This window comes from Strigops habroptila, chromosome 2, assembly GCF_004027225.2.
Source record: "Strigops habroptila isolate Jane chromosome 2, bStrHab1.2.pri, whole genome shotgun sequence".
NCBI classification, from domain to species: domain Eukaryota; kingdom Metazoa; phylum Chordata; class Aves; order Psittaciformes; family Psittacidae; genus Strigops; species Strigops habroptila.
This window is the reverse complement of record NC_044278.2, coordinates 70,208,299-70,235,153: the sequence shown is the minus strand read 5'-3', so window position 1 is coordinate 70,235,153 and position 26,855 is coordinate 70,208,299. Positions and strand designations below refer to the sequence as shown.

General features: G+C 38.7%; 1 protein-coding gene across 3 annotated transcripts in view; it reads right to left on the bottom strand.

Annotated features, from left to right (window-relative positions):
• Nucleotides 1-1,756: 1,756 nt before the first annotated feature.
• Nucleotides 1,757-26,855, bottom strand: part of STK24 (serine/threonine kinase 24) — a 52,196-nt gene continuing 27,097 nt past the window's right edge. The window contains exons 3-12 of one of the 3 annotated variants that reach the window (XR_003990221.2): nt 18,008-18,064; nt 16,666-16,774; nt 16,391-16,548; nt 12,297-12,482; nt 11,872-12,017; nt 9,594-9,717; nt 8,654-8,722; nt 6,664-6,800; nt 2,962-6,249; nt 1,757-2,582 (exon numbers count right to left, since the gene is read on the bottom strand). Coding sequence is in view for 1 of the 3 variants with exons in the window: in XM_030477283.2 (XP_030333143.1) it covers nt 6,213-6,249; nt 6,664-6,800; nt 8,654-8,722; nt 9,594-9,717; nt 11,872-12,017; nt 12,297-12,482; nt 16,391-16,548; nt 16,666-16,774; nt 18,008-18,064 (1,023 nt within the window). In the remaining 2 variants the exon portion in view is untranslated. Of the gene's footprint in view, nt 6,250-6,663; nt 6,801-8,653; nt 8,723-9,593; nt 9,718-11,871; nt 12,018-12,296; nt 12,483-16,390; nt 16,549-16,665; nt 16,775-18,007; nt 18,065-26,855 lie in introns of all 3 variants that reach the window. The other 2 variants (XR_003990220.2, XM_030477283.2) reach the window with 2 other exon arrangements.

The following is a 26,855-nucleotide window of genomic DNA, read 5'->3' as shown; positions in this document are numbered from 1 at the left end:
TTTTGTGCCATTGGCAGGTCCCAGTGACTTCTCCATTCCAAGTCTGCAACCTTGTTCTGTAGGGCCAAAGCAAGTGAATTCAACAGCCTCAGCATACCAGCAACATCCAGGAACTGGAGCACTTCGGCACCAACTGGGAACGTGAACAAGGTGCTATATAGTGATGAGACAGGGACAGCTCACAGCAGAGATTAACAGCAACTTGGCAACATCGTGCAGGCCTGGAAAAACAGAACTAAAGAAGCAACAGCACATGTTGCTGCTGTGAAGTACAGCAAGGGGCTGCAGGCCTTGTGTTCCCCCCCCAGAAAAATTGTTACTGAGCTCTGAAGTAATACTTGCAAAGCCCTACAAGCTACATCCCACATCGTTGTTAGCTACAACAGCGAAAAGATTCTTTTGTATCTTAATGGAAAGTCTATTGAGGGTCAGGCCCTTAATACTTTATTTTACATCACTGGGGCTTGTTGGATACAATTTTCATTACCCCTGTATCATCTGCTGCAGTCGTTTATTCTGAGCATCAAAATAAAAAAGGCAATTGGATAACTCTAAGGCAAGGATCAAGATACAGTTCAATTCATCATGAGAATAGAGCTAGTCTGTGGCTGCAATTTCAGAGGATGCACCTGATTCAGGAGTTTCACCTTTTTGTATTAGGTTTTTTTCTATAGAAAATAAGTTTTAAAAAAGATTTTCTTCTTCCTTCTGTACCAGAGTAATTCCTAATTTTTTTTAAATGGTCCCAGTTGAACTGGCCTCATTTGTCAGCATTTTCCTAGTTCTTTATTCCTAAGATTAACCCCAAACTGAAAGAGAACAGTAAGAGAGTAAAGGCAACTGTCTTGACAGTCATATCTTTCTTACAGTCAGTTGAAGCCTATATGTATGAATAAAACTTGTAGTTTACTAGAAAACTGTGAGACACTTAAGCACTTGCTTCGAACCCCAATTCACAGCATGCTGCTGGTAACCCCATCCCATGGGGCACAAAGAGAGGCAGGTCACAGTGTGTTCCTGCGGAACAACCAAGATAAATACAGGTTTCCTGTTGCAGCAGTGGGAAAACCTCTAACTGGTCACTAAGAGATTTACTCTTGGTGCTGTTATTACTTACCATGAATAATCAGTTTCTTCTTCAAATAACAAATAAAAGCAAACCAGGAGCCTTATTACCTTAGGAAATTGCAGCACACACAGTGGGCTCAGCAAAGCCTGACTCGTGGGGATTTTCTTCCACAAGACTGAACAGCTCCATTATTTCTTTGCTGTCCAACTTAACCTCCACTAAGACGTGACTATTTATACCTCTGGTCTACCTATTGTCACAAAATTTTAACTAAACACTGTTGAGATGTCAATGCCTTTGTAAATTCAGCTGAAGCCTGCTGAAAATGACAGGCTGAAAGACAACTGAACAGGCAAAGAAAAAGATGCTGTGATTGATTGCAGAAATCTGGATAAAGGTCTCCGACTAGAGGGGAAAAAAGGACTTGCAAGGAAAGAGACAAAACTAGTATCCTACTATTCCATCAGCCAAGAACAAAACAGAGGAACAAGCACAACCTGAAAAGCCCCATTTTGAACGTTTTTCCTTTTATAGAGGACCAATTATTATGATGTGGTTTTTTCTCTCTCAAACCATGGGGATGGCTGCACAGGGACACAACAGTTGCTGGAGCACACTGATATCCCCCTCCCCACCTCACCACCAGGGACACAGGAAAGTTGGTGGAGAAAAAAAAACATGGCCCCATGGCACACATACAGTTTTTAATAGCAGAAGATGGTAATGAAATATAATTACAGGAGTGCAGCTGTCACATGGTTTGTCACAGGTTACAATACAGTATTTGGGCTTCCGTTAATGCAACTTGATACAAGCTCTTCATCAGTGTCACTGGGCTGGCAGGATGGGGAATGCAAAGCAGGTTTTCAATTGCTGCCCTCTGTAAATGGGCACATTGTCTTGCCACAGGACAAACCATAATACAGAGCTGCACATATTTAACCCAAACAGTACGCTATCATCAGTCACTCATGTGTGGAGATAGATAGAAAAACACATTAATCAAAAAAAGAAGTAAACTTCTCACATAGCTAGACCATCTGTCAGAAATAAGCTTATTAAATTTCCCAATGGCAAAAAACATTCTCGATGTTCAGAAAGTGATGAGTTTATACAAGAGTTTTGTCTTGTACAAATTCTAAGATTATTACAACTAAAACCTGATCCCCAATTTATAACCTTTCTGCTTACCATTACCAACATAGGGGCAATAGCTGAGGTAGAACCCCGCAGGAGCATCCCCTTCTGGGAGGAGAGCCCCCAATCTCTCTTACTGACCACTCAGATGGCAAAATTCCATTAAACTTTTCCTTCTTTATTTCTAGGTCATGTAGTTTACAAGTTTTAGTATGTTGGTGTAGAGTGACAAAAGTAAAACTTAAATACACGGTTATAAACAGACAGCAATATTACAGAAAACCAGATACACACTGGAATCGTCCTCTGTAATGATGCTTTCCAAGGCGGCAGGAAACCACTGCAGACACTTTGTCCACTGCAGATGCTTGCACATCTGCAAAATACAGTTAAAAAGAGCAAGCTTGCAGGTCTGTGCTATACTTCAAGCTCCTCCCCAGCAACTTAGAAAAATAATTTGCGATTGTACTGATCCTTGCGTTATCCCCGTGCTTCTTAGCAATTCTGGTAATGTTCCAGCAGTGACATATTTGAAGGCAAAAATACGCTTCCTTAAAAGTAAAACTATTACAGACTGGTACCATGTTGTTTAAAAAAAATAATACAGAATGCCACATGAAGTAGTAAGAGCTAAACATTTCACAAGCACACTGAAAGCAGAGGCAGATGAAGGAGTTACAGTGGATAGAGGAGGACAGGAACTCACAGTAGTAACTGCTTTGCAGGTAAGTAAGTGCCAATGTACACGCTCTTACCTTCCCCCTGTACCATGAGGGTGCAACACCACAGGTAAATCATTCCGCAGTAACTGGTTCATCTGTCCATACCAACGTGGATGGGCACAAAATGTTTTGAGCTGCAGAGGAACTGTGGCTCTTCAGAGGAAGAGCTGCTCTGTTAGCACACTAAAAGCATTCAGAATGACAGCGATCATGCCATCATCCTTTAGTAAACTGGTGATCAACAAAGTGCAACTGCAAGGAAAATTAAGTTAAAAAAATAGATTACACATCTGATACTTACAAAAAGCAAGCCTTCAGTTCAAATGACTGATTTTATTTTCTTTAAACAGGGAGTTTATTTAATGCCTAATCTTGAAATCCCTGACAAAAGAAGCAGTTCCAGTAATTTAAATGTTTGCATAAATAGGGCTAGTTTTGTCGCTTAGTATATTCAAGACTAAGTGAAGTACTATCTGCACAGAAAAATCATCAGTGCAACATTATAACAAACACAGACATGATTTTAGCATAAAATAACCTCTTAAAATATCAATACGCTTCTTTTTCTCTCAGAAACTGAGGCCAGGCTTCTTTCAAACAAAGCTCCCCTTCTGTTACCAATATAGATCCAATTTTTAAAGCATCAGTACTTTCCAAAGCAAATGATTGTAATTTTACATTCAAGATAAAGCACACTTTTTTTTTAGTGAATCTCAGTTTAAGATAGTCTATATTTAAATAACCTATATATTACATATAAAAATACACATCTCTACCATAAATGAGGTCTTGTCTTTTCCTAAATGTCCCAGCCTTCTGGCCAATTGCCCTTGCCCAAGAGTTGCCCAATTGCCAACTCTTACGCATCTTAAGTTCCCAAACCAAAGGATGCATTTACCAAGCAAATTCTGCCACAAGCTACTCTGAGAAGCATTTCCTCAACATACAGCCCTGGAACAACTGAAATGCAACTCAAACAATAAATGTGTGTATAACTTTTTAAATGATTGTTCAAAAAGAGCATACCCTGCAATTTCATTTAATTTGCTAATTGAGAAATTGATGTTTCAGCCAGCACCGTAAATTTAACTTCCACGCTAAATCTCTGAGCTCTGTGCATCTCCAAGTGCACTCACTTTAATTTAAAATCCTCATATGAACAGATGACTGGAGAAAAGTTTCTGTTAATCTACCTGTATTTCAAATGCAAACACATCAATTTGTTTCTGTATGCTGTAACAGCACGTATTTACTGAAGGAAGGGCTGAATGTTCTGTTACTGAGATGTCACGGGTAAGTTTCCCATGGCACTGTATCCAGGCGCCCATTTTTCAATAGCAGAGCTAAATTTGCTTCCTCAAGGGTAAAGCCTAACCTTAATGTTTAAGAGCACACAAGCCAACATATTTAAAGATATTCATTAAAAAGGAGTTATAAAACATTGCTCAAACTTAGGCATTGTTCAGTTTACCTTAAATCCATGTAGCCATAAAGGAAAACCACTACCTCATTATGCTGGCAACCGTCTTGGGTCTAAGAACACTGGTTAGAGCAAGCACACGTCCACTCATTTCTTCAAACTTGTTTCAACCAGGTCAGAAGTTCATAGCTTCAGTGTCCTCATACTGTTAAATTATTACATTAATAATTAAGGCAATTAATAATATGCATAGAATGAGGGTGATATGAAGTTCTTTCTGCAAGGACACCTCACCAGCTTCCAGACTGCTTAGAGAACCTGGGTCTTTTTGTACCAAAGCAGGTAGATACACCTGTACTTTTTAAAAGTTTTAATCCTTTCTGTTCCAAAATCCGTATGTTTTTTTAATTAAACAGATAAGTTACCTCACTGTCATGCAAAATGTAAAATCATTGATTTTTTCATGAAAAACAAGGCAAAAAAGCTCTCCTAGCTACAAGAATAAGCAGCACCTGAATATAGCCTTGGTAAAAAAACCCAAGGTGAACCTAGAGTAATACTGTGAAAAAACAAAAATGCTGTCCAGTCAGCAGCGCGTATCACTAGTGTTACTGTTTCCAAGAACTGTAAAATGTTAAGTCAGCTACTAGGAGCACTCACAGAACAGTGGAAATCTCAGCATTTGCTGTTATAGGACACAGCATACACCACTCAGGCTCAGCTCTGCAGCCTTTCTGTCTGATATCCATCACTTTCAGTAAAGAGACGCACAGATTTAGGCAGCAAGAACGAATATTGAGTCTATGGATAATTTTTCCTTTACACTGTAAGACATTCATTTTAATGATAAAAGTAGGCATGATGAAGAAATACTTGCCACTGTCTCAGAGCTCAGAGCCAACATCTGAAGGAGATATTTCAGAATAAATGAAGGTAATAAAAATTTATTTGCGTGAGCATTCAAACATGGTCAGGTGAAAATAAGATTGTATCTGAATTTCACTACAGGCTTCACAAACACCTATTACTAAAATTGAACAATACATAGTGTTCAGAATTTGCATTGGCACAATTTAAAACTGAAAAACTAAAAGAGCTCATTCTTTAGGAAAAACAATAATTTAAACTTAAAGCTTTGAGAGACAAGGTGAATTAAACCAACCAGAAGTAGTACCATAATTAGAAAGTCACGCTCGGAATATAGATTAAAAAGGAAGAAATACTGGAGAAACAGAATAAAGTTGTGTCTTTGCTGAGGTACTAGAAGAAGGTTCCATGGTACAGGATTAACTCTTTCAATGGCAAATCCTTCACATACAAAAATCAAACCAAGAGTCACTTATCACAGAATTCAAAATTTACATGTAATAAAGGCAAGGCAATACTCAGTTATGGCCTGTCAAATATTTATCCCACTAACATTATCTACAAAAGCACTTTACCATTTTGTACACAGTGATTCCTTATGCACGTTGAAAGGCTTTCAGTTATAAAAGACATTATATACATATCTGTACACAATTCCAACATACACCATCTCCCAGTGGAATTCTTAAAGCAAGATACCTGAGGTTTCTCAATATCTTCAATTTCTCTATCACAAACCTAAATATACATTTCAGATTTTACAAAAAGTCACCTCCCTGGAATATGTGCATTATCATTTTTAAAAAAATTACAGCTTTAAGGAGCTGAAAAGGACTGCCTCCATCTGAGAGACTTCCTTTTCACTCTTGTATGTTTAGGAATGTCCTTCCACTAAAGGACATTCCAATGACTGAGGAGCAGAACAACATTAGGGTGTACGCCTTCACTGCAGATACTGTGAGATTTCTGTTGTCTCAGAAAAGTCAGGAACAGTTGGTCAGTACGATGAAGTACTTCCTCCAGCTAGTGAGTATCTGAAGGAGAAAAGAAATAGTTACTGATGTGATTTTCAGAAAGGCATTCTGCAACAACCAACAACTGAAAGTTATTCCATTTTATGCTGCTGAAGTTCCAGCCTTTTTCATAGAATCACAGAATGGTGTGGGTGAGAAGGGACCTTGAAGACCATCTGGTTCCAACCCCCTGCCATGGGCAGGGACACCTTCTACTAGACCATGTTGCTCAAAGCCCCGTCCAGCCTGGCCTTGAACACTGCCAGGGATGGGGCAGCCCCAGCTTCTCTGGGCACCCTGTGCCAGTGCCTCACGTGGAAGCAAGCACTTAATTTTCTTTGAATAGAAATTAATTATTTCAATTTAACACTAGCCAAATATTTGTAGAATCAAATCTGCAGTTTTCTGTAACTCTGAGGGAAATATTTTCATTACCTCTGAAGCCTCTGCACAAGGTGCGACACCAAATTATCTGCAATGCCTGGACAAGCCTCCTCAGCTAAATAAATAGCCTTTCTCAGTTCTTCTATGGAATCTGTGTTACCACCACACACTTCACTCTTCTCTTTCAACTGAAAGAAAACCAGGAAAAGATACATTAGTAAGAGATTCATAAATATTTCTATAAACAATATAAAGCAAAAGCTCGTTAGGAAGTGACCACCAGTGTTCACAATGCCAGGATTTGACTTTCATTATACACCCGCACAACCCGAAGACCTTTTTCATCCTGAAGTTAGACTCTGCAGTAGTTATCAGGACACCATTCATCTTCACAAGGCTTCCATCATTCACATATCCTTTTCAGCGTGTTCATAATTGAAAAATTACAAAGTATTCTAAGAAAGATGCACTATTTACATGCAATATTTACCGGTAGCTGTGCAATTTCAAGATGCGCTGCTTATGCATACTCACTATAGTATACATACTTGTACACCTATATGTATACGCTGTAGGTGCACTTGTGCAAGCACTGATGGAAAATGTTTTCACCCTGTCAGCTCTATTAACAGGGTACCCCGAGTACTCTCTCATTTTCCCCCCACTCTCCAAGCGAAGGATCCCACAATTAGCCAGGAACTGAGGGCTGAGAGGGAAGGTCTCAGTGCCTCACTAAGATTACTGAGGGAGAGTAGTTGGTTTTCTCTGCCAAAAGCTTTGCAACCTCCACGACGACAAAAAGCTCAAATGGGCAGCTTTGTTCTTTCTGGAGGAGATCCATGGAGTAACTCACTAATTTAACTAGCAATAATTCCTGATGGTGCAGATAGCTGTGGTTTGAATGCTAAATAAATGGAACACTGAAAAATATAACGTAAGGCTTCCTCGAGACAGCAGAGACAGTGACCATGCCCATAAGAAAAAGGAAACCCTGCAATGAGATTCCGGAACAGTTTGGGAAAGTTGTGGCTATCCTCCAGAAGGTGCATGGAAGAGGAATCTAAAGTATGAACTAAACAGCAGATACCAGATCAAGAGTCTTTTTATACAGCATGAAAAGATTCAACATACAAGTGTGTTAGGAAAAAATTTTCTGCAGCCTCTACATGCTATAGAGATGAAAGTAAATGGCAATTTGAATAAGGACTGCAGTGAAAAATGTTTGTGTTGCTGCAGCAGTGCCAGGAGAATCATATACCCACAGGGAACAGCAAATGGTAATTAAAACAATGACCTTGGAAATGAAGATAGGAAGCAAGAAAGGTAAAGAATGACAGAGCAACTAGTTAGCAATATCATGAGAAGGAAGAACCCAGAGCAGAGATATCTAGAAATCATGCAATAAAGGGCATGGTGGCAAGAAAATGGAAAACAAACAGAGAAAGAATGAAAATAGAAGATGGAGTGTGGAAGACAGTGGGTGCAAGACCTGTATCATGCTTGGTATTGGAAAAGGAGAAGGAAGACCTAAAGGAGACACACAGCAACCAGAAAAATGTCTGGAAGATGGAAGGGTAGAGAATTGAAAGAAAATTCTCAAAGGCAAGCAAGTGGATAATACATGAAGAACTGCAATGGAGAACGCCAAAAATAAATTAAAAAAAAAAAAAAAAGAAATCCCCATTTAAAGTGTTTCTCCACCCTACGCAGGAGAATGACAGGCTGACTTAATACTGGAGTCTGAATAACCAATACAGAAGACATCACCTTTAAATAATTCTAATTGCTTTATTGCACTGAGTACTTTTCATGTTCATTGCTTTAGGCTAGCATGGTTGATGCTGCTACCATGCACACGAAGTACTGTTAGAAGCAGAACAAAGATCTCAGAAGCAGGCATGCATAAAAGCAAAGGGTACAACTAAAGCTGGAACACATTATGTTCCAAATGGGTTGTAGAAATCTTAGGTGTCATTCATTATATTTTTTGTTTTCAGAGACATAAATCCTGGAACTGTTAAGATTTAAAGCAATAACTTACCTCTGCAAATAAAGGGGATATAACTGTAGACAGGCATTTGGACAGAGGCCTCTTTGGGATATCCTTTTCCTTTCAAGAAAACAAAATTCTGATCAATTTTATTGCTAGAGAAAAGCATCCTCATTATATTCTGTTACTAATTACAGACAAAAAGTAGTTCCAACATGCTACAGTTATTTGAGGCTACAGCACCTCAAACACATATAAGCTCAAAATTAAAAAGACAAAATGCAACACCCATATGCACAATCCTACTGAGCAGGTACCAAATCACAGATATGCCAATATTTACTAGGTTCCTCCCATATCATACAATATTTTCCTTCTACTTCTCCAGTTCTGATAAAAGCACACACACAGAATTTTCACAGCCAGGGTAGCAGCCATCTGCCCTAGCTACATGGGCTACAGAAAATATGATGGAGGAGCTCCTAAACATCCCTTAGTCTGGTTTGGCATTTATTTTGTTTTGTCGTCTTCTTTTTTTGGGGGGGGTCGGGGGGGGGGCTGTTGATGGTGGGTTTTGTTAGAGGGTTTTTATGGTTGTTTGCGTTTGGGTTTTTTGGTTTTGGACACATGCACATCCTATCTTTGCTACATTGCAGTCTTTTTTCCTAAGAGACCAGAAGGCCTTCCCCCAAGCCCCTAGCTTTATCCTGTGCTGGTTTAAGTTTACTTTACAACAGGAAGATTTTTAAAACAAAATATTGCCTGGTCTTCCTCCAGTGCCAACATTTCACAACCTACAGAAAAAGGACACATTTACAGAATACTCAAAACGTTTTGCGAAAGGCAACTGTAGAATAAATATACATTTTTAGCAAAAGCTTTGAAAGTTTTACAATTTAAATGCTTTTGAAGGTATAAAATAAAAATCACCCCACTAAATTATTAAAGCAAAAATTATCTCCTGGTATAATGTAGTCAATATTTTGAGCACCTTATTTCTTTGCAACTCCAAAGGCTGGGCTGCTCCATTCTCTAGATTCTTGGGGTCTTTTTCTCTTATTGTAAAGATCCACTCTCCTGAATCACTCCCACCTGAAGCCTGGCCATCCTGTTCACTTCAAGGGAGGGAAAAGTTTTATTACTTACACCTTACTGTCCATTTTCATTCAATATACATGCTAAACATAAAAACTACAGTCAAGACCAAAATCAGGATTCAATTGCGCAAGCCAGTAAGTATAAAGACAAGCATGAAAAGTAATTTGTCTTTTGGGGAAATGAAAAATAAAAAAAATGAAACCAAAGATACTTCACTAGAAGTTAAATTAACTTCAAAGAGAAAGAGAGGCATTACGGATTTAAAACATTTTCCCAAGTTACATAAACAAGTAACATGAAGTGTTTTATTGCTATCTGAAAACTGGCTTTAGCAGAGTACCTCAAATCATTAGGGAAGGGGAGAAAAGTTAGAAGACTTAATTCCCTTTTTTGCCCTAAAATACTAGTAAAGACTCTAGCTTAGAATACCTTTGAGGAAGATAGTTCACCCCCAGCCCATTAGCAAGGTAAATTTCCCACTTAAAAAAAATTGCCTAAAAAAGTATAAGCTTTAAACTAGATCACCATAAAAAAGCCTATCTTTTGCCTCATTTTTTGTGGATAGCAGTAATTTTTTCTGCAACTTGTGCTAAGGTAAAAGAACAAAAATATTTATGCTGACACTGATCAATCACTGCATTACGTTTTTCCTCTCTAAGTTCATTTCTGTCTGATCTGTGAATTCAAAGTGATTTGCAAGAAAACCACCAATTAAGAGGGTCGTACAAAAAGTATTTAGAGCAGCCTACCAAGTCAAAAAGCATGTGATGAGTGTAAGAAAGCTTCCAAGATTTCTGCTTGAAGTCACATGTAACTTCTGGCTGTCATTGAAACAGGTAGTTCTACCTTCTTTGTATACATTAGCTCTAATAACTTGATCCAACAGAGAAATATTTATCAGTTTGGAAAGTCAGTATTCCAGCATGCCAAATCAACTCATTCTTTTGTAACACCTAACAGAAGAGCTGCTGTGAAAGCAGAGGAAGGGAAAGCAGGCTTAGACATAACATTAAATTGCCTCCTAAGCACTCAGTAACCATTCTCGTTCCATTACTCTCCTACAACAAGCTGTAAAAGCTGATATTCCACAGAACATGAACTGTAACCTCAAAGTTCAGTTAGTAACTGATCTGAAATCAGTTTTGGGACTAGTAATTTACCTTCCAAGTCAGACATGGTTTGGGGCTGGAACTGTGATCAGTGGACGGCATGAAGCCATTATTAACGCAGGACAAATATACAGCTGTAATAGCAGCCAAGAAATCATAACCAGGCTGATGCTTGCCATTAGCACACAGGCTGCAACTGCAGAGAATAGCTGCATTTTCTTTATTATGAGGAATTTAATCCATTTGAGAATAAATTGTGGCAATCCCTTCACTTGATTTTCAGAAGCATGTAATCTGATGATATCCACTATTTTAAAAATTACTCTCAGACCAACAAAGTTAAAAGTTAGTCGAGTCATAATTCTTTGTAACTTGGTTTCCTAAGGAAACACATGAATCTGTCGAACACGCCCATCAAAATTTGATGAAGAGAAGGAAAATTTGCAAAGGAAAGAAATCCGGAAATATTTACAACATTTCTCCTTTTTCAATAAATAATTTGACATTTCATGACTATGTGCTGTAATGGCCAACCTTCCTGAAAGGATAGTAAGAACCTCTCATTGAAAAACCTAGATAATATGGTTTGTACCACAAAACCCCATTATCAGGGAAGCACCGTAGACTAACTCTCTCTTATATGCAAGAATACGCTTCTGCCTCTTTACTGAGATAGCCAAAACGAGGGACAACCGGCCACCACAGAGACAACTCCTTTCCTTAGGTGACCATAGGCACACACAGCACAGTGCACGTGCACACTGCTACTTGGCCACGCAGGGTGAGGCCCACCTTCTGCACAACAGGAATAACAGTTGGCCTTATGTCTAGGAAGGACCTTAGACCCTAAATAAAAGAGAAGGTAGTATAGAACATGGGACAGAATTGCTCTCAGTAACTGTCACTTGCATGACATCCCTTGCAATACTGAAATCAAGATTTCATTAGTTTACCAAGGATGCTAAGCTGAAAAGCTGTACATAACAGAACAGAAACGTATGTGCTAAAAATAACTACTTGGCTCCTATATTTACTAAGGGTATTTTAAAAACTCAAACTTACGTATCTGAGTCATCAGAACTGGAGTCGTCATGACTTTGTTCAGCTTTCCATCTCTTGTGCCTATCAATAAGGTCAGCCAGGTAGGAAGTTTTCTTTGAGTTTCGTAAAATAAATTTGTGTTTTAAGAGCTCTTTTGCAGTAGGTCTCTTAAAAAAAGAAAAATAAAATAATATTTCTTTACTGCATTTGTGAGTGCTAAGTGACTCCCTCCAAAAAGATTAAGAAATCCAGACTTAAGGCATGATAGAAATGAGATTTTAAATATGAAGAGTATCAAAAATCAAAAAAAAAAAGAAAAAGCCAAACCACAATGCTGCTGATGAATATGTTGCCCCATATTAGAAAAATTGAACTGCACTTTTTCATGTAATTCATGTAAACCAGTCACGTTCCCTACTATACATTGACAAACAGATGAAACTCACAAAGCTTGGGTCCTTGTTTAAGCAGGCCTCAACAAATTCCTTGAGGGATTTACTGAAGTTTCCTTCCAGTGTTGGGGGATTGTTCTTAGGAATGAGGAACAAAACCTTCATTGGATGCAATTCTGAATGAGGTGGCTCTCCTTTTGCAAGTTCTATGGCTGTTATGCCTAATGACCAGATATCTGCCTGTAAGAAACAAAGGCTTTTAAGATTAGGTTGGAAAATCGTTTGCTCTCCTCTCAGTGGGAGGGGGGGAAAGAGAATTGGAAGGGTAAAAGTGAGGAAACTCAAGGGCTAAGAACAGTTTCATAATAAGAGTAATAATAATATAATTTGTAGTGAAAAGGAAAACAACAAAGAGAGAGAAGTATGACCCAAGAAAGACAAGTGATGCAAATGAAAACAATTGCTCATCACCAACTGCCGACTGCCCAGCCATTTTGTGAGCAGTAACTGCCCAGCCCACCTCCCCCCTGGTTTTATTGCCTAGCACAAAGCCATAAGGTTCAGAATACCCCTCTGGTCAGCTGGGGTCAGCTGTCCTGGCTGTGTCTCCTCCCAGCCTTTTGTGCACCCCCAGCCTGCTCGCTGGTAGGGTGGGGTGAGAGGCAGAAAAGGCTTTGATGCTGTGTAGGCACTGCTCAGCAACAGCTAAAACATGCCTGGGTTATCAACGCCATTTCCAGCACAAATCCAAAACATAGCCCCTACTATGCTACTGTGAAGAAAATTAACTATCACAGCCAAAACCAACACACTTGCAAAGGCAAATTTTAAACCCTTACTGTAAATAATTTCATATCTAAATTATTCTTATTATCATGGTCTGGTTTATGTGGTTAACCAGTATAGAGTTCCTTGGTTGTTTTTACTCTACCAAGATAAAGCAGTTCTTTCATTCTTATTAGACTTTTAAAAGTTTTTGAAATCAATACTATTACATCAGCAGTTATAACTGATCTTGAAACAAATATTCTTAAAAAAGTAATGGTAGAGTCACAATAAATAGCATTTTATCCACCTCATTCAAGTACACTATGTAAATATGGGGCAAGGCTCAAATATTGGCATAAAGAGAAATGTTATAATATGCACAAGATTCTCCTTAATAAGCATCCGCTAGTACAACCATCAGAAATTAATACATTACAATATAATTTTCCTGGGGTTTAACACTGTCTTATACATCATTCTTATCCACAGACTAGAGGAATACAGTCTAGAACAGTGTTATTCACCATTTTCAACCCAAGTTTTCACCAGTTAAGCATTTGGTTCAAGTAGCTTCTGAAATATTGGCAGCACTATTCCACCTGATCTGCTTTATAGACCTTCTCCTGTAAGCCATGTCCTGTAGGCCAAAAAGGTCTGATCTAAATCAAAATACTCCAAGTCATGCACATGTGAATGCAGCTCAAATGGCTCACTGCCAAGCTAGAGGGACAAATCAAGCAGCAGACACCAGTGCTACCATTTAATTTCATTGAGGAGTTGGATTCACATTGATACTGGATGCCACAATATGCATATTGGTTTCTTTTAGGGAAGATTATATTTAAACATACTTGGTTTATAGGTTTTAATCATCAAAATGTGTTACTCTTTTTAAGGAACACTGTCTACCTAGATCCAAGTCCTCTTGCCAAATCTGCCTGAAGTAATGTGAAGTAATGCATCAAAATTCTCTACGTTCTGCTGAAATAACAGACCTAAAGGTCTAAAGAATGGATGAATAAACCCTTCAGAAAGGCGGGGGGGGAGGGGGGGGGGAGGAACACATCACAGAACTGTCTGTTCCAAAGGACTAGACATTAATTAAAAATATTTATGTTTTGGGTTTTTCTGTTTCTTTCGAACCAAGACTTATTCTCAGGAAAACAGGAAACAGGAAAGATCTGAAGGGAGGTGTCTGGTTTTACTCCCAAACAGAGCATTTGGAACTTCATTATGCTGTAAACAGATCTATTTCCAGGTATTGGACAGAGGTGAGATTTTGTTTATCACTGCTGTCCTTACTAAGCGTCCCCCTAATCCATCTGTGTCTGCTCAGTTGATATGCTAGCGTATCTTTGACTAACTCATACAAGACTACAGGCTGCATCCATTCCACTGTCATAGCTACATTGCCTGACTAAAAACCAGCTCCTCCTTCCTTGTTCAGACAGTATTCTATTGCTAAGAGCTTAGTTGCTTAATTTGGTAGGAAAGTATGGGGAAAAAAAAGTCTGAATCAATTAGCATACCATCCAATTTATGAAATGACATTTTGTTAACCCATATTACAGAACTGCCACCTCACACTGAGCACAGAGGATTACATATGTATATAAGCTCTAAGTGTCATTTATTTTAATAACAGCATTATCAGCTAAGCTTTCCTCATGTCTGAGTATAATTGTGAGTAACTTCCCTCTAGAAGGAAAGGTTTTCTTGGTTATGAAAGAACAATGTCACCTGTGAAGATGAGTCTTTGTGTTAACAACTGAGCATTAGTATTTCCAATTTATTCTGAATTACAGTTTCTCAAGAGGAATGTGTCAAAAAACAACATATAAATGGATAGATTTTTCTTCTGCCAGACTTTCAGTCACAGATGGAGCATGTGTACATATAAAAATCAAATTTATATGTGTACATGTGCATAGATATCCACATGTGCACACAAATACATATACATACTTCAGCTTTTTCCCCTCACATATTTGTAACTTTCCACTGCTAGTGACCTTCCTCCACAAAAAAAATGAACTAAAAAGTCCAACACACCCCAGCTGCACACTGAACTTGAAGTCCAAGATGGGTTTTGGAAGCCCATTCCTATTGGAAGCATGAAGAATAATCGCCACCTCCAACCCCCCGATTCCTCTAGAACTGTAACCTCTCCTTTCAGAGATAAGAAAGGATATCAAACAGGGATATAAGTACCAACTGCATGTGCATCCAACTAGGCATTTCTAGAACGCACTTGTCTGTGACAACGGAATTCCAGAACAAGTGCAAATTAGTACTCCAAATAGGGAGGATGAAGTATGACCTTAAGAAGTGATGACACTGTATCATCACTAAGTTTTACCACCTGTGATTTCTACAGTTTCAAATCTTGAACAAAAATTATTCATCCATGTTCACAGAAGTGTCAGCAAGTGATTGGTACCTACTATTTTTTGCAGTACTGCCATTCTAATGAGTAAAATTTAGTCTGAAGCTCTCTCTTCCCCATATAATCAGTAGAGCAATGTCTTACTGAGCCAGACCAGTGTGAGGGAGAGGGAAGGGAGGGGCAGCAAGGAGGAGTATATGCAGCTCAGCGTAACAGAAGTATAAAACCCAAATAACCAAAAAATGAACTTTGAAAGAGCAATAGGCTTGAGCTGTCTTCAGTGCATGTATTCCTTCCTGACAACTGGGAACACCCAAGTGCCATGCGGGTGAGCACATGGAGACCCATAATGGGAATCACATTTCTATTGGGATCTAACTGTAAATTACAATATATATCATGTTTGTGATTTCGGTATGCTGCTGTACCACTCTGCTAAATCAAAATCTTGTGTAATGTAAATATCTACACATAAGTAAATTTGATATTAAACATTAAAACCTCCCTGTATGGCATATCTAAAAGAACACGGTCATAGAGCAGCACAGACCTACGCAGCACATTCTTCCACAGATGAATAACAACACTTTCAAACAACCCTTTCACACTCTCAAATCCATATTCAACAGTGTTGCTATTTTTTTCTAAAAGCAAGTGGAAGCATATGAACATTTTGTATATATTTTCTCTCTTCTACTTTTAAACAACCACCAAAAATACTCATCAGTAGAGTGGGATAAAAGGTGATGGGATGTACTTGTCAACACTGTAACACTTCTTGCCATCTGGATAGGCTTAATACACTAGGAAACTTAAGGTTTGGATACAAGTTAGGAAAGCTTCTTTCCTCACCAACAGCTTTTAGCTGCTAGGTATCATCTAAACATACACCTGACTAGACACAGACAAACTCATTAGCTACATTCTGAAGACCAACCTATGTAATTCCAGTTAAAAAAGGAAGGGACTTTGGCTATGCCTTGAAATACCTTACCTTTGAATCATATGCCGATTGCTTTATTACTTCAGGTGCCATCCAAAATGGTGTTCCCACAAAGGTATTCCTCTTTATCTGTGTATCTGTTAGTTGTCCAGCTACTCCAAAATCTGCTAGCTTTACTTCTCCTTGTTCAGATAGCAATACATTAGCAGCTGGAATAAAGGAGGAGAAACAGAGGAAATTAAGACATTTGACACTGTAAGGGTGTTCATTTATACTGCATAAGCTCTTCTAACATTCTTACAATACAAATAAAAAAAACTATTTACCTTTAATATCTCTGTGGATTTTCTTTTCTGAATGCAAGTAATCAAGTCCTTTGAGTATCTCCCTCAATATTGTAGCAATCTGGGTTTCATCAAGTGAACCAGGTTCTAACTAGGAGACACAAGAGATATTTGAGATACATATATGTATGTACATATATATAAAAAAGGAGAAACAGAGAGAATAGAAATAACACTGTGACTATAAAAAGAAATTACTCCTTCTGTCACACCTCAAGACTTCCAATTTGCTAACTTTGTAACATGAGATACAACCCAGAATATTCTTTTTAAAAATACATAGTTCTAAACTAAATGGCCCTGATGAACACCTGGGAAGAAATACTTCATTTATCTAAAATATTTTTTAAAGTTTGTTAAAGGCTCCATAAAGACAGAGTTTCAAGTTATTGCTTTGTGATCACATCACAGATATGCACACTGCCTCTGAAAAGCATTTACATTATAATCTGATTATTAACATTACACTGAACTTCAATGTGCAACTCTAGAGGCCCTATATGGATCCAAATCTCGAAGTCTGTGCAAGAAACTAAGGCATATAAAGTACCGCGTCAATCACACATCTATTACTATGTACTGCCTGGATTTTGTGAAACCTTCTAAACCACAATTCAAATTGCTAGGCTGATAGAGCAGTGTGGTTTGTTTGGGGTTTTTTAGTAGCTAAAGTGAATGGACAGCATCCAATCACAGAAAACACACCCTGCGCTGAACTTTTTAAACTTTTACTCCATCCCGGGTACAGAATGCAGCACTTGCTCTTGCTAAATTTCATACAGCTTGTGATTGCCTAGCTCTCTGGTCTATCCGGGTCCCTCTGTAAGGCCTGCCTACTCTTGTGGGAGCCCACAGCTCCACCTGTTTCTTTGAAATACGGTTTTTTAATATCAGTCTAAATTGTGTTTCTGTCTATTTAGAGTTCAATGAGACTTCAAACAAGGAAATTTTGTTTGGGGGTGGGGTGGGGGGAAGATGCATTAAAATGCATACTAGGAGGAGTTGTGGTGGCAGAATTGAGACAGAAAAAACAAAACAAACCCCAAAACAAACTACTTTCAGCCACTAGTGCCCTCTGGCTGACTGAAGAGTGGATGTTTATATCCTGCTTTCAATATTATGTTGCTTAGTTCCCTTCCATCTATATAAATAATCAGTCTTGCCTCATGGAAGTAACATTTTCCTGGCATTGACAAATAGTTTTTCTCCTTTACTGGAAGCAAGCATTGTCATAATCAAATGATGTATTACAGTTTCCAGAATTAAAAGACAGGAAAATAATTAAGTGAGGTAAAATAACAAAACCCATATATAATTCACTTACTAGATCAAGGGCAGAGCCTCCACCCAGATATTCCATTATAATCCATAATTTTGTATCCTGAAAAACAAAAACAACAACAAAAATGTGGTAAGTTTTAAAAAAAAAAAAAAAAACAAACATGTTACTAAGTAAATGGGACTTGTTCAATACTTTTTACTGAAGAAAGAATCCACAGTTTTGAAACAGCACTAATGTTTTGCTATTCCTCAAAGAATAATCCAAAGATATTCTGAAGATACATTATTTTTTAGTCCCATCTGATAAGGAATTAATTTAGGCTGTCACAAGCTATTGACACCATTGTATGTGTGTTCAAGAAAGTTTAACTCTGTTCCTCTATAAGAGGAAAGCTACTTCACATTTACCAATGGGTAAGAGCACAGATTAGAAGTTCATTGCTTCCAAATAATTGATGCATACTCTTAACGTCACACTCTGGTTCACTTTCTGGGACCTCTTCTTTGTCCCAATACTAAGAATATAGGCAGTGTCCGGGGGGGAGGAACCACCAAACTCTCTTTAATCCCTTCCAAAAAGTCAAGCAGCAGAAAGAAAACTCTTGCCTTTATACCAACTAAACTGGACAACTATTCTGAGCCTGAGTTCACCAGCACATTAACTCCCAAAAGCCATGCCCCTATTTGTTCTTATCATACTCCTTAATACCTTTTGCAAAAGTGTCTTCTGAGACAAGAGACTGACAGGGGCCACTCAATAAGAATGGAGGAGAATATACTTACATTCGAAAACTCTTGATTATAGACATTCAAAATACCAAGTAATAATTACATTACATAAATTATGTCATTTCCTTAGAAAAAGTGTCTTGGTTTTGTCAATTATCTCTATTTGTACAGATACTTCAAAATATATTAATAAGCCTGACTCCCATGTAGGTTGAATTTGATATTTATTCTTTGCACCTCTGTGTTGTTTAATTTTCTTGAACAGCCAATTGTCTCTGACCAAAGGAAGAATACCAGTAAATTTCACCACTAATGCTTATGCATCTGATATATGGTACAGAATTTTAGATAACTGTGTTTAAGAAAGATGAGACAAACTAGTAATAAATATTATTTAAGGTGACTATAGCAATTTGCTAAGTTTAGCTAGTAAAATAAAAGCTAACAGCAACAACAAAAATCAAGCTACTATATTCTCAAGGAATGATGTGTATTATAGGAAGGTTTAACCTAAGATGTACAATACACTGTGCTAAGAAAAAAGAGTGGACCCCAATCATTTCTTTCTGCTGTTTGCAGCATGTTATTCCCAAGTACCTTAAGAGAAGCAGTTAGTCCACCTTTCCTTGTGGTACCAGCCTTGAAACATGTTTTATAAATATACCAGTTACATATTCATAAAAGATTGCGGCACAGAACATATGGTGTGTTTTGGTTTAGTTTTTATGATTATCAAGTTGTATTATGGTTTGTTAGTTTTAACTCTATGTACTAAAGATGCACAAGACTTCTAGCAAAAAAATGTAGGGGTTTCTCAGAGCAAGGAGCACATAAACAGCAACAACACTCATTACTTTACCCTGCAAAATAAAACTTAATGTAAAAAGAACAGCTCACAGCAAGGGCAGGTAAGACTCTGAATACTCATCTATAAAGATCATAGAATCATAGAATAGTAAGGGTTGGAAAGGACCTTAAGATCATCTAGTTCCAACCCCCCTGCCATGGGCAGGGACACCTTGCCCTAAACCACGTGGGCCAAGGCTCTGTCCAACCTGGCCTTGAACACCGCCAGGGATGGAGCATCCACAACCTCCCTGGGCAACCCATTCCAGTGCTTCACCACCCTCACTGTAAAGAACTTCTTCCTTACATCTAATCTAAACTTCCTCTGTTTAAGTTTGAACCCATTACCCCTTGTCCTACCACTACAGTCCCCAAGGAAGAGTCCCTCCCCAGCATCCTTATAGGCCCCCTTCAGATACTGGAAGGCTGCTATGAGGTCTCCACGCAGCCTTCTCTTCTCCAGGCTGAACAGCCCCAACTTTCTCAGCCTGTCTTCATACGGGAGGTGCTCCAGCCCTCTTATCATCCTCGTGGCCCTCCTCTGGACTCACTCCAACAGCCCCATGTCCTTTTTATGTTGAGGACACCAGAACTGTACGCAGTACTCCAAGTGAGGTCTCACAAGAGCAGAGTAGAGGGGCAGGATCACCTCCTTTGACCTGCTGGTCACGCTTCTTTTGATGCAGCCCAGGATACAGTTGGCTTTCTGGGCTGCAAGCTCACACTGCCGGCTCACATTAAGCTTCTCACCAACCAACACCCCCAAGTCCTTCTCTGCAGGGCTGCTCTGAATCTCTTCTCTGCCCAGCCTGTAGCTGTGCCTGGGATTGCCCTGACCCAGGTGTAGGACCTTACACTTGGGTTGGTTAAACTTCATGAGGTTGGCATCGGCCCACCTCACGAGCGTGTCAAGGTCCCTCTGGATGGCATCCCTTCCCTCCAGTGTATCAACTGAACCTCACAGCTTGGTGTCGTCGGCAAACTTGCTGAGGGCGCACTCAATCCCACTGTCCATGTCGCCGACAAAGATGTTGAACAGGACCGGTCCCAACACCGATCCCTGAGGGACACCACTCGTTACAGGTTTCCAACTGGACATCGGGCCATTTACCACAACTCTTTGCGTGCGGCCATCCAGCCAGTTCTTTATCCACCGAGTGGTCCATCTATCAAATTGATGTCTCTCCAATTTAGAGACAAGGATGTCGTGCGGGACAGTGTCGAACGCTTTGCACAAGTCCAGGTAGATGACGGATTAAAGCTTTTTTAAAAGTGACACGTATTGCAGAACATAACCTTTTCTATCTGGTCTCAGAATGCACCTTCTGTAGGTAAATACACACAGCCCTCCGCACCTACCTTCAGTTACATAAATTGTACTATTTTTGGGTAAGACCCTGGATTAGAGTTCCTTCATCATCCACTATTTTTAACACACAGATCCAGATAAATTTAGATACCTTTCTTCAGGAATCAACTAATACTATTTGACAAACACAGTCTTGTTAAAAATATTTTAAAAGAGCCAGAACGCATTTTTAGGGAGAAAAAGTAATTTTAAAATATAATCTTAGTATCTACATACAGCATTTTGACAAAGCTTACTTTCTGCAGACACCACAGATATTCTAAGAATTATAACCCATCTTGAAAGAGTCCCTTATAGTACTCAAATACTTGTTCTGCTGCTAAGAGTTTCTCAGATCCCCTCATGGAGCTCAGTCCCTTCAAGAATCCGGGTCCTAATGTTCCAGAATAAGTATGCTTCTGAGAAGTGTCTTATAGCAAGCCATTTCATCTTCAGAAGTCTTCCTAAAATTGATCAAAATTTCACATACATACTTTGCTTCAGCCTGATAATGTTTTTCAAAGCTGCATGAAATCCTCCTAATATTCAAATTTCGTGTGTCTGCAATATTTACATTTAATTTTAATAGTAATTTAAACATAAACATATCATCTGAATCGCTACTTTTTATTTCAATGAAATGCCTGGGTGGGAAAGAATATGGTAGGACAAACAAACCGCTTGATCCTTTCAAAAATCGGAAAAAAAACCTTGACAAGAAGTCAGTAAGAGATGCATCTTCTCTTTTCTATCATCTTGACTACCTCATGAATTTAAAGAGCTAACAACTTGAAGATATGATGTCCCAAAAGAGAAATTCTCCATAAAACTAGCTACTAAATTCTCCAGCTGAAAATTAGAAATTAGAGGTAGCAGAAAATATCTAAAGAGAAATATTTAAGAATATAATTTTAATTACATAGCTACACAATCATGCTACACAATTACACAACTACAAATTATACAAATTCATAGTCTTTTTAAATCACCAATAATCCTTTTAATTCTTTTCTTGGTCTGCTTAGTCTTTGCTCCTGAAACTTTCATCAATAACTGCTTGGGGCCACATGTCTGAACTTAAAATATAAAAGCCAATGATCTAGTAAACCCAGCAATACTACATTTTAAAACAAGTATGGATATGCAGTTAAGGACTGTGTCCCAGTACAAAGCTAAGTAATAGCAATCTATTACAATTATGGCATCTTTATATCTGTAGCCCTAAATTCAAAGTGATGTTTAATTCCCTATGGTTCCCCCTCCTCTTTGCCAGAGAAATATTACTCACATCATTCATATGAAGTATCTCAACAGATGTAATTACTATGGTAATGAATCTTACTATCACTATTAACTAATTCTTGCTGGAACTTCATTTTCTTGGCTTTCTTATTTAAAATCTGCATACATTGCTTAGCAAGAAAACACAAAGAAATGCTTTTGGACAGTTTTAATGATTTGCTTAATACATTATTCTACCTTGTGCCTATGGTGGGTTGACTTTGGCTGAATGCCAGGTGTGCCCACCACAGCTACTCCATCACTCCCTGCCCTCAACCGGACAGAGAGAAAATACAATGAAAGGCTCCTGGGTCAAGATAAGGACAAGAAGAGATCATCCACCAATTACTGTCAGGGGCAAAACAGACTTGGGGAAATTAGTTTATTACCTAATCAATTACTCTACTCAAATTAGAGTAGGGTAATGAAAAGTACAGCCAAATTCTCCATGAACTTCTCCAACATGAGTCCTTCCTGCAAGCAACAGTTCTCCACTAACTGCTCCAGTGTGGGAGCAGACACCTCTCCAGCGTGGGTCCCCCATGGGGTCACAAGTCCTGCCAGCAAATCTGCTCCAGTGTGAGCTCCTCTCTCCATGGTGCCACAGGTCCTGCTGGGAGCCTGCTCCAGTGCGGGCTTCCCATAGGGTCACAGACTCCTTTGGGCATCCCCCTGCTCCAGTGCGGGGTCCTCCATGGGCTGCAGGTGGATATCTCCTCCACCGTGGACCTCCACGGGCTGCAGGGGCACAGCCTGCCTCACCATGGTCTGCACCATGGGCCGCAGGGGAATCTGCTCTGGAGCACCTCCTCCCTCCTTCTGCACTGACCTTGGTGTCTGCAGGGCTGTTCCACATGTTCTCACTCCTCTCTCCAGCTGCAGCTGCTGTTGCGCAGTAGTTTCCCACCCTTCTTAAATACTTTACCCCAGAGGCACCACCACTGTCACTGATGGGCTCAGCCTTGACTAGCGGCAGGTCCATCTTGGAGCTGGCTGTCATTGACGCTGTCATACACAGAGGAAGCTTCTAGAACCTTCTCTCAGAAGCCATCCCTTGTAGCCCCTCTGCTATCAAAACCTTGCCATACAAGCCAAATACAGTGCCTTGCAACAATAGCACAAGGCAAGTAGAATGCTACTACCCACTGACTTTGGCATCACCAGAGTAAGGTGCCTCCTTCTTTCCTTCCTTTCCAAGTATCTCTGGCATGCTCCACATTCCCTAACGCCTACTGTCACTTTCCTTTCTAAAGCTGCACAAATTCTTCTTTTTTTCTTCTCTCTTGTACTTCTCCTATTCTTCTGTAGATGTTCCCCACTTTCCCTCTCAAGCAGAACACTGAAAGCACTAAATTTTCTTCCATGGCCTAGATTAGTAATTACATATTATACATAATCACTTATATTTTCAAGAAGATACTACACTTATATACTGAGACTATCAACATTCAATGCTCCACTTTAAGATTTGAAATAAGACCAGTTTTCTTCTTTTGAGCATCAGCCACAACACAGCACTGAATTTTCTTCCAAATACAGTGAAGCCATGATGAGTCATCAATCTAAATTTAGGACTATTATTTCTTTATAAACATAGATGAGCACATTAATGAGGGCACAGGGAACATTTCCTTTTTCACATTAGGAAAAAGAGGTTTTCCTCTGATGCCATAAAACTGAGGAAAGGAACAGCTCTGGAATCTTAAAGAAGCTCCTGTTACAGATAGGCAGAATTTCCATAAACCCCTTCCAAACTAGTTTGCTCTTCTTGAGGTCTGACTTCTGATTTTAACTCTGGAATCACACGAAAGCCTTACAATACCAGCTTTACCTCTAATAAAGTATTCTGCATTAGTGCCACTGTGACACCATGAAAGTATTTGTAAATAAGTGCAGTTACAGCAGGTAAAGAACTTTGCCTAACATGTAAAAATCAAGGACTATATGCCTAACAAAAAAGGCCACCCACCAAAACACGCCTCTAGAGTCTCAGAAGTACATTTTAACTGAAATTGCAGTAGTATAGAAGACACATACAGAAATAAGTAATCAAGATTAAAATGTTTGTTTATAAGTCCTTCCAAAGTTATTAAAACATCTAAATAAACATGGAGAGACCTATATTTAGATACACATTGTAATTTTATTTACTTATTTTTTAACATGAAGAACATACACATTTCTTAGCCCTGTGATATTATACAGAAGAGACGGACCTAAAGCAATCAATCCACTGTACATATTGGTTAAAATGTTTTTAAATCCTTTTTCTTGACTGAAAGAGAGGTGGCAGGAGAAAACATAACACATAGCTACAAAAGAGAAGGACTAGAAGGGCTTAGAAGTAAAAGCACTAAGTGACCTGTACAGTAATTTAGATTTCAACTAAAAGCCTGAAATCAAGCAAGTGAACTAATGCAATTTGAAAATAGTAGCGCAACAGTGAGCATATGTTTGTTTCTAAGCAAAATAAAATCTCCCCATCTTCCTGTGAGAAAGAATTTCCCACCTTAAATTTATGGTGACAAAGGGTATATCCCACCTTAAACTTACAGTTCGCAATTAGCAGCCAAATAGAGGGTATTTATAAATACATATAAAAGGCTTTCTGGAAGCGAGCCATCCCCAAATTCCACTTACAATCTCTACTTACAAACACTTTGTCAATATTTACAAGCTAGAAATTACATACTTGATTGAAACAACACAAAAGATTTGCTAATCAAAACAAGAACTAGCTTAAGTTGATCTACATATTAAATGTTTTGCCACCACTGGATTAGTAGAAAAACCTACAGCATTGAAAACCAGAAACAGAACACCTTGGACAGAACCTCAACTCATCTGAAAAGAACAAACCAATTCCAAAACTGATATGCATTGCACAATGTGGTGTGATATTTTGTTTAATAAAAATTTCAGTTTAACTGGTATATATATGCCAAAGCAATATGGGCCAGAAAAAAGACTTGTATTTCGATACTGGTATAATTTTAGTATTAATAATCATACTGAATCTCCAGCATAAGAAACCACAGTAAAACAAGATTGAGATACACAATGTGTGCGACAGGATAACCTCTCCATGTTACTGCTACAGGTCATTACCACTCACCATGGAGATCTGTCTTTTGTTAACTTCATCGATAAAAACACCCAGGCAAGTTCTGACAGCTGTAGCAAGTAGAAGCAAACGCTTGCACACTGATACTTAGATGACTGACTTCAAAAACATGATGAGAGATCACGGAACTTGTCATCTATAGTTACTTTAAGCAACCTTGCCCACCGATTCCCTTTTGTGGAAGAAGGATTTTTCTTTCTCCCCAGGATTTCCTTTCGTTTGTGCGTTTAACTGTGCATTTGAAACCCATGCTGCTCGCCAAAGCCACCAGGTGGCAGAATCACATAATACCAAAGATGCTCTCTCACCAAGTCCCCAACAAAGAAGGGCCCCAAAAGAAGCTATGCAACCCACCGAAGACAGAAGAACAAAACCACCTGTTCAAAATGAATCTGAAAACATTTATCACTCTGACACTCCTCATAAAAAGAGGAAGAAATTATTAACCAAAAAGAGAAATGCACCTTTAAGAATATGATCGCTCATACATCAGAATTCTTCAAAATGCTTTCCTTTCCTCACAACCCTCAAGTTCAACTTCAGGCACCATTTTATTCATTCACCATCTCCTTTCAACACCAGGTCACAACAGTCGTCACTGTCTTGTTAAATAGAATGAAGAATAGGCAAACCCTGGCATTTGAGTTTTCATTATTTATTAACTCGCAGGGACATCTGTGAGCTTATATGCAGAGATAAGGTACAGATTGATCGGAAGAGATTGTTTTGTACAATGTCATAAATGATGCATTGAGGCAGTGACAGGAAATGGCATTTATGTATTTGTGGTTCCTGCTCCTCTTACACAAACTCAAACCCTTCCCCAACACCACGAAATGTTGCCAAGTCTGAAAACATGTATCAAGACCTTCAAAATATTTTACATGCCCTTTCCCTGGAGGAAAAGAATACGTATACAGGAAAATTACTTCAGGCTTTAAAGAGAAGGCACCTATGAGTGGATGTATTGCTATTAAGATCCTTGAAACTCATCAGGACCTGCAAACTTTCCTGTAGTTAGCTGACTTCAATTTTTAGACACAGAGATTAGTATTAGAACAGATACCATTTGTCAAAAGTCATATTAACAGTACAAGGTGGCTATTACTGTTATTCGGCAAATGCATGGATTTGGCAAGAAATATATACAGCTCTACCTTATGGCCTCAGTTCTTGTCATTTCTTGACTAGTTACAAATATTACCTATATGTATTATTCATTCAAATTCAGCCTAATCAGAACTAGATCCAGTGCTGCCATATGTTAACAGTTCAGAATGAATAGCATACCATATCTACTTTTGTCCCATTCTTTCCAGTACACAATCTCTGGACAGGGAAAGTAAGCAATGCACCCTTTAAGTTCAAACAACCTATCCAGATGCCAGCTGGATTGTTCAATGTCATATAATAACTCTTGAAAGACAGAAGGGATGTGACAAAGGCTAGAATTACTAATCCCAAAAGAAAGTTATTTACATTGCAGAACACCATGGGTACCCAATTCTGTTAGTGTAAGTAGTAAATAATCAAGCCCTTTCCATTGAAATGATAAACTGATTT